The 8,178-nt window shown below is 50.9% G+C and overlaps 1 protein-coding gene across 1 annotated transcript; it reads right to left on the reverse strand.

Moving 5' to 3' along the window:
- Positions 1-4,590: 4,590 nt before the first annotated feature.
- RASSF10 (Ras association (RalGDS/AF-6) domain family (N-terminal) member 10) lies at positions 4,591-6,108 on the reverse strand. Its single transcript, XM_012654292.1, has one exon. The coding sequence runs from the start codon at positions 6,106-6,108 to the stop codon at positions 4,591-4,593; it is 1,518 nt and encodes a 505-aa protein (XP_012509746.1).
- Positions 6,109-8,178: the final 2,070 nt, after the last annotated feature.

The following is an 8,178-nucleotide window of genomic DNA, read 5'->3' on the forward strand; positions in this document are numbered from 1 at the left end:
ATTTTTTGTGAGAAATTTTTTCTTCGTTGGCAAAGGCCTCACTTCTCACAGACAGCTGCCCAAATATTTACATAGGAATTTCTCCTCCTTTGTCTTTTGCTAAATCCTCACCTAGTAGATAATTACTAGCTCTGTGATTTTGAGAAAATCACTCCACCTCCTTGGTGGAAATACTTGGACAAGACTTTGATGATCTCTGAAGCCTGACCAATGCCAACACTCTTGGGCCATGAGGAATGTTTTTTCTGGGTGTGCCGAACACTTCGTGTGCATAATGTGTCTGGTGTGTGGAGCGCCAATGGCATGGGTTTGGGGGTCAGGCTTGGGTTGGAATCCTGCACCTGCTACTTAGCAGCCGAGTGGACCTAGTTTCTTTATCTGTAAAAATCGGTGGTTAAAATGTTTTTTATCTCACAGGATTAATGCAGAGTAAATGCACATGAAAATACCCAGCACAAGGACCCAGCATTTGGAAAGCACTCAACAAAAGTTGGTTCCTCCTCATCCTCCTTCCTTTCTGTTTAGGAAAGCATATTTCACAAACGTTTTCAGACTGGAAATTTCACAGGTTGTCTTGATCAAATCTTCCCCTTTCAAAAATTTAAGAACGAGCTCAAGTGCAGTTCCACATGTAGAATGTAATTCCTAGAAAAATCTGAACCGCTAATTAGAGGCTGTTAACAAACAACTGGGTTTATGTGTATACTTTGATTTGATTTTTAATAGAGGTGGGTAGGGAGAAGCACAAAATCAAATATAGAAGGCACCACCTTCTAAGAGTAACCTCTTCTGCTAGACTTTAAGATGAAAAAGACAGTGTTCTCTTTTTATAAATCTGATTCTATTTTGTTATCCTACTCATGTGGAGTTTTTGCCCTTCTTAATCTCAGATTACTGGCCAATTCTGATATGAAACAAAACTGCTATTACCTTAAGCAGGTACTCAAGGAAGGGGGAAAAGTGGGAAGGAGAGAAAACAGCACACCCCGTGAACACCTCTGATCTGCTGACCTGCCCTTGTTGTTGCAAGGATATTTCATCAGTGATTGTTAGTCCTGGCTTCCTGAGGCCACAAAGAATTAATCAACTAATTTTGATAAAAAATATTTTCCTAACAAAATAGAGTATCTAATGAATGCTAAGCTGTGATGAAACAGGCACTCGCAAACATAGCTGATTGTAATTAGAACAAATCTTTTGAAAAGCAATTTGGCAATAAGTATCAAGTCTCTAAATGTTTGTACTCTTTGACCTGAGAGTTCTTTCTTGGAACCTATCTTACTGGGGGCAGGGTGGGAGCCCAATTAGGGAAACAGATACATGCACAAAGAAGCTTATCATGGTGTTATAACATTGAAAATAATTGTGGGAAACAACCTGATAGCATGAGCGGTTATATAAACTATGGTGTATCCACCAGACAGATGGATCTGTTTACAAGGAGGCTGTCAAAACCTGAGTATAAAAGCATCTATACAATCGCATCAAAATTATATTTTTAAAAAGCAGACGGAAAAGATGAAATCTGCACAATCCAAAATGTCTGGAAGGAAATATACCAAATTGTGGTAGTAATAGGCTTTTGGTAATAGAGATTTAGAGTGACTTTTCTTATTTTTATGTATGTTATTTTCAGACTCACTCTAAGGACTATAGTATATAACTTTTCTAATCAGTAAAAAGTAATAATGAACATTTTATAAAGGAGTAAACAAATATAGAGATGCCATATGGAATCTTTTGGTTTGAGAGATGGCTGAGAATGGGATAATTCAGATCAACGATACAACAGATTGTCTCAATTCCACAAAAAGGATGGGAGCTGGCTGGTAGGTGCCTACATTTCATTCTTTTAGACCCGGAGAACAGAAGAAACCCTGAGGCTGGTGCAATCACCGCTATGCATTCATTCTCACTCTTAGCACCGTGATGACTATAAATGTGAATGAAAATTTAAAATATTTAGCATTTATTAAGTACTTTCTATGCACAGGCACTGTTTTGGTGCTTTTCATACCTATATTTCACCTTTCTCAGGCTTGCAAAAGCTCTTGGTAAAAGGAACTATTGTCTCCCCTCTCCCCGCCCCGTTGCCTTTTCTCCTACCCACACAGAGAATGCCTTTTAAGAATATAATTGATTTGGACGAAAGAAAACCTGGGCAGACTACGTTGCCATTTGTTATAAATAAAGCCTCCCCAGTTTCCTAAAGAGTTGACTAGAGAAGCATCTTCAAGTGGTCAGGACAGGGAAGGTTCGAGAAACAGGGCACCAGAAAATCCCACAGGCCTTCTCCCTGTGACGTGACTTATTTGCTTTACAGTTTTCACGCCTGTTTCCTGACATCGGCAGCCCATGAAAGTTCAAAATAATAATAGTGAAAAGGAAAACAGCCCCTTTCTGCCAGGCAGTCCTGTTCTGCCAACTTCTATGTTCTTTTTGAGTTAATAAACGTCCAAGAACCACCTCCCCTACCACCCTGGGGGCAAAAAAAAAAAAAAAATACAATAATTTTAAAACCACCAGGTCAGCCCATTGCCAGCATAAACCATTCAGACAAGCAGCATTTGTCATACTCTAATGAGGACTGTACCTCTGCCTCAAAATGCAAGCTATCATTAGGCTTTGTGTTTATGGGATCGAACGATTGTCTGGGGACAGTGGGTTTCTTTTGGTCCCTTCCTCATTTTAATCACATTCAAGACCAAATTCTTAGACATTTTCTGAATCAGATGGAACTAAAAAACCATTATTATGCCAGCTAATGTCTTTTGAAAACATCGATTAAGAAAACAGCTTTTTAATTCTCATTTTACGTGAAGATCTGCAAACATGCACACGTGTTGTAATGCCAGAACAGTGGTGGTGGTGGTGGTAGGGCTGTCTCTAAAAAGGAGACAGCACAAACAGTGGTGTGAGGAGGTCAGAGGGGCAGGCTCCCACTGGGAACAAGCAGAGAATCTCTGCATGGGAAGAAACTTTCGTATAAAGCGAGATCTCTTGTTATCTTCACATGTAGTGTGGAAACTGGAGCCAGCCCCTCAACAGGAGGTTGACAGCAGGCTTCTGCACCAAGCTGGTACCGCACACATGCCCCATTGTTAATTCCTCCTCGGGACAGATTAGATCCCACATTCCTCAGAAGGACTGAGCTCCAGAGGGAAATCGGCCAGCAGGCTCCTTCCACGGGGCTAACAACTAGCTACAACTGATAAGTTTTAATTGAAATAACTGGAACAGTTACATTGAGTCCCCATCAGCGCTGTCACCAGGTACTGAGAAGGTTTTGCACTTGAATGGCCCGGCGTGTGCATGGGTGTGCGCCAGACAATAGTAATTCAAGGCAAGTCGTTAGCTCACTTTTATCCATGGCTACGTGCAGTTGTTAATCAAATTGTTCACCCACGATGTACTATGAGATTGTTTTATTTTTTCTTTTCAGACCTTATCTAGGAAACCCTTTTATTTACACTATCTCAATTTAAGTTTGAACAAGTAACTAATTAATCTCTGACCAAAGATACTGAAGTTAGACTTGAGTCTGGGTAAAATCTGTTAAGGTCATGGCTGCTTTTAATCATATAGCTCAATTCAAAAGCTGAGTATTAACAAACATCTTTGCTTTCAAGCCTTTAACTAAATTGCACCTTAAGCAGCAAATTTGGTTGTACATAACATGAATTCTGCAACTTCCTGTTACATTTTCTGACATAGTGATTGAGTCAATGAAGTGGCAATATGAATTAAAGGACAACACACCTGCCTTTGCAGGAACAGGTCCCAAGGGCCCAGATTAAATTTTAACCAGGACTATGTTTGCCAGGATTCTATATCTCAAAAGCGTTATGTTTGGCTTTTGTAATAATAAAAGGCTATTTCGGGAAAAGAATTTCCTTTTAACATATACTGTATTTACCAGTAGGAAAAACAGACTTCGAAACAGTTTAGCCTTTTAAAGAAAATAGAAGACAAATGATTTAGCAGACAGGTAATTCCCGAATCTGCAGAAACGTAAACAGCCAAGAGTTTGGTGCCTATGGGTTTTATCAAAGATGTGAGACTGAGACCAATACCAGTGAATTCTCTTTGGCTAGTTTTAACACGTTTACAGTCACAATTAACATTTAAGGAATTTCCTTTTCATCCAAGTATTTCTTTTAAAAGCACTGTATGCCACAAACTAAAGTTCTAGCTGCCATCGGTCCTTCCCATACAGAAGAGTGGTGAAATCCACAATACTTTTTTTCTTTTTTTGAAAATGGGCTTGGACCACGTCGACTTCCCTGGGGTGTTGGTTTTCCAGTATAGGGGGTTCTCACCTTCTCCCTCCTCCCTTCCCTTAAAAGAGCTTGGCTTGGAGACCCGGCTTCCTCGTCCCTCACCCTCCTCCACACTCACGCCAGAGGAGCACCGCTGCTGGCGGGCGTCCCCAGCCCACCCTCGCCCGGTCTGAGCCCTGGTCTGAGCGGGGGCTGCCCAGCAGGAGCTCCGGGCTCATCCCAGCCTGGTTTCGAGTCCCTGAGCCGGCCGGGCCAGTGCCTTCTGCAAGAAAGGGAGAAGGGCCCATCCCCGTCTCCCTCCCTGCTCCTCCTACACAAGGGATTCGCACACAGGCACCGAGTCCGAGTCCTGGCTGTGCATAGAACTCAGCCCCGTATCCGAGTCCTCGTCGTTGCCAGGACAGCTCTTGGCCAGCCCGCGGGCCTGGTCCACCCACACCTCGGCGCAGGCTTGAGGCCCGAGTTCCCGCGAGGGTCCCCCGGAGCCGGGAGCCCCATCCGGCGCCACCGTCAGCTCCAAAGTGTGCAAAGTCTGGAGAAGGCCCTGCAGCTCGCGCTCCTTGCTGTCCCACTGCTGCTGGCTGTAATCCAGGTCCGACTTGACGGCCTCCAGGTCCGTGTTGAGCCGGAGCCCGATGTAAAGGCTGGTGCTGAGCTGCGTCCTGACCCGCTCCTGCTCCAGCAGCAGCTCGCCGTCGGGGCCGCCGTCGGGCTCCGGGGGCTCCTCCCCCGCCGCCAGCTCCTCCTGGCGCCGCCGCATCCACCTCTGGTTCAGCTCCTCCTGAATCTCGACTGAGAGGCGCTCCAGCAGCTCCTCCTGCTGAACCCGCTGCTCCTGCAGCCGAAGCAGGTCTTCGCAGCGCCGGGCCAGCTCCTCCAGCGCCGCCGCCTGGGCCTCCCCGTCTAGGGGTGCTGCCTCTGCCTCCTTCTCCGCCGCCACCTCCTCCGGCTCCTCTCCCGGGCTGGGCCCGTCGAGCTCTATGCCGGCCCCCACCAAGTAAGTCTCCTGCACGTAGTTGACCCCGTGCCGCCGCATGCGGTCCAGGTGCACCTTGGCCTCGTAGCGGTCGATCTCGCGGTCCAGCTCGCCGAGCCGCTGCACCTGCTGGCGGATGGTGTGGTCCTGGGAGAGCACCAGATGCACCAGAGTCTCCATGCGTTCCACGGACGCGCTCTCGTGGGTCCGCGGCGACGACGAGCAGGACGAAGCTGTGGACGACGAAGTGGACGAACAGGACGACGGCGGCTGCTGCTGGCGCCGCCTGTTGAGCTTGGCCAGCTTGCGGAAGGCCTTGCGCACCACCCGCCGCTGCTTCTCCTGGGTCATGGCCAGGCTGGGCCGCGCCGGGACCCCCCGGGCCGAGCAGGGGCGTTCGCGGCTGAGCACGACGCGTGCCTCGGCACTGCGGGGCCCCGCGTTAGGCAGCGACGCCTCGCTGCGCACCAGCACGAAGCGCACATTCTCTTGTTCGTCTCCCCAGGCGGCCCAGAGGCGCAAGATGCGCGTCTTGTTGGGCAGGATGCGCTCAAAGCCGCGCCACTTCTCCACGATGCAATAGCACTGAGGGGGCCCGCACAGCATGCCCTGCGGCAGCGCCTCGTCGTCGTCCTCGTCGTCCTCGTCCGGAGGTTCGGGCAGCTCCCCTGGGCCTGGCGGGTCGCCGGCCGCCCCCCGCCGCCGGCCCCGCCGCTGTCTCCGTCGCCGCCGGCAGCCGTCCTCCAAGAGCACTCGCACGACGTCCGAGCAAGTGGTGCGGCGGGAAAGGCCAGACACCAGCTTCTCCTCCTGGCAGATCCACACCGATATCTTCTTCTCCGAAGGATCCATGGCGCAACCGGGGCGCAGGTGGCAGGTCCGGCCGGGCTCTGCTGGGGAGGCAGGGGCAGCGCGGGCAATCCAGCAGCTCCGGTACGGGAGAGGAGCCCGTGATCCCTGCCGGCGGCGGCACTGGCCTTTCTCCCTGGCTGCGCACCGAAGGCAGGCGCCGGCGCTGGCTGGAGCGGCTGCGGCAGCGCTCGGCCCGGACGGCGGGCGCTCCCGGGGCAGCGCGCCCGGGATCGGGCTCCCGCCGCTCTCGCTCTGCCCAAGGTGCCCGGGGCCTCCAGATTTTGCTCCTCCCCACGTGGCTCCACCCCCTCCCGCCCCCAGCGCCCAGAGCTGCGGCTGAGAGTGCGGGAGGCGCAGCGCCCAGACCCGCCCCTAGCAGCCTCGGCGCGCCGGTGCGCCCAGTCCGCCCCTCGCGCGCCTTGCCGGCTTCCAGAGTCTCGGCCCCTTCCGCCAACTTGCTGCTCTGTCGCGCGCCGGCGCAAGGGAGGATTCGGGAACCCTTCTGCTGCAGGACCAGGAGCCCGCGCCCCGGCAGGGATCAGCTCTTCGTCTCCCTCTGCCTACTGGCTCCTCTCCTGTGTCTACCGCTAGCTGGACGCACCTTGCTTGACTTTCTCATTTTTCCCGGCGCCCCAGACGCGATTCCTAGTCCCTCAAGACAGCCCCGTCTGGGACGTGCACTTTGCACAGGCAGGGAAACCGAGGCCCCCAGCGGTCTCTAATGGAGACACCCTAATCGCATTGCGTGACCAGCTAGCAGCCCTAAGCGCTGCCTCTTGCTACGGGGAAAGCCTTCCAGTCTCCCTCGACAGGAAGCAATGTTTGCATATTTAACGAGAACAAGATGCGGCAGTATGCTCAGTGAGCAAGTGTAGGCATGGAATGTGCAGGCGTGAGGGGGACGTTCAGAGGCAGCTACCGGTCCCGTGGGTCCCCACGCCGCCACGGCTTCCCACAGCCTTCTTGGGAGAGGGATTCATTCTTGTGGGAGTTCGGGACCCAGACCCAAGTTACAAGCATCCCCACCCCCCACAGTAAGAAGAAACCGTGAAGGTTTCTGGCACTTTCTAGTATCCAGAGTGGTCCAGAAGAATTAAGAGCCAAGTTTCATAGCACAAGAAACCCAAGGCTACGATGCAAATGAACTTGTTTCATGCTTAGCTGCTGATGAGAATGGTCGCTTGGGTGCAAGGCTTGCCCTGAGCTTGTCCTTGTGAGGAAGGACTGATAATAAGCTCATGCCCTTGCTTCAAGACCTCGGATGGGCCGGGCGCTGTGGCTCATGCCTGTGATCCTAGCACTCTGGGAGGCCCAGGTGGGTGGATCGCTCAAGGTCAGGAGTTTGAGACCAGCCTGAGCAAGAGCGAGACCCCATTTCTACTAAAAATAGAAAGAAATTAGCTGGACAACTAAAAATATATATAGAAAAAATTAACCGGGCATGGTGGCACATGCCTGTAGTCCCAGCTACTTGGGAGGCTGAGGCAGGAGGATCGCTTGAGCCCAGGAATTTGAGGTTGCTGTGAGCTAGGCTGACGCCATGGCACCCCAACCCCGGGCGACAGAGCCAGATTCTGTTTCAAAAAAAAAAAAAAGACCTTGGATGGCTCCCCATTACTTCTTGGCTAAAGCATTTTTCTTCATTCAGTCAATATTTATTGAGTACCTACCGTGCTCCAGATCCTGTGCTAGAGATTTGATGATGAACAAATCACTAGTTCCGAGTTGCAAGGAGCTCACAATCTAGTGAAGAGCACAGCCCAGCGAACGTTTCCAACACAGTGTCTTCTGTGCTCTGATAGGGGAGGTGCTAGGGGAACCTGGAGTGGCATCCAACCCATCTGGGAGGGGCAAAGAAGGCTTCCCCGCAAGCCCCGGAAGGTGGTATCTTAGGCAAGGCCAAAGCACTCTTTGAGTCTGCCAAAGGGAAAATAGACGGAGAGGAGGAGCAGACAAGCATTCCAGGCAGAAGGAATAGTAGTGCAGAGCCAAGGAATCCAGAGCATTGTAGTTACTGGGGCTGCAAGGAGCTTAAGTGAAAGTGTCTAAAAATGAGGTTGGATGACTGAA

This window comes from Propithecus coquereli, unplaced genomic scaffold (assembly GCF_000956105.1).
Source record: "Propithecus coquereli isolate 6110/MARCELLA unplaced genomic scaffold, Pcoq_1.0 Scaffold44, whole genome shotgun sequence".
In the NCBI taxonomy this organism is placed as follows: Eukaryota; Metazoa; Chordata; class Mammalia; order Primates; family Indriidae; genus Propithecus; species Propithecus coquereli.

What these genes read in the sequence shown, in the direction of transcription:
- RASSF10 (XM_012654292.1), bottom strand. Translation starts at nt 6,108, where the DNA reads ATGGATCCTTCGGAGAAGAAGATATCGGTGTGGATCTGCCAGGAGGAG.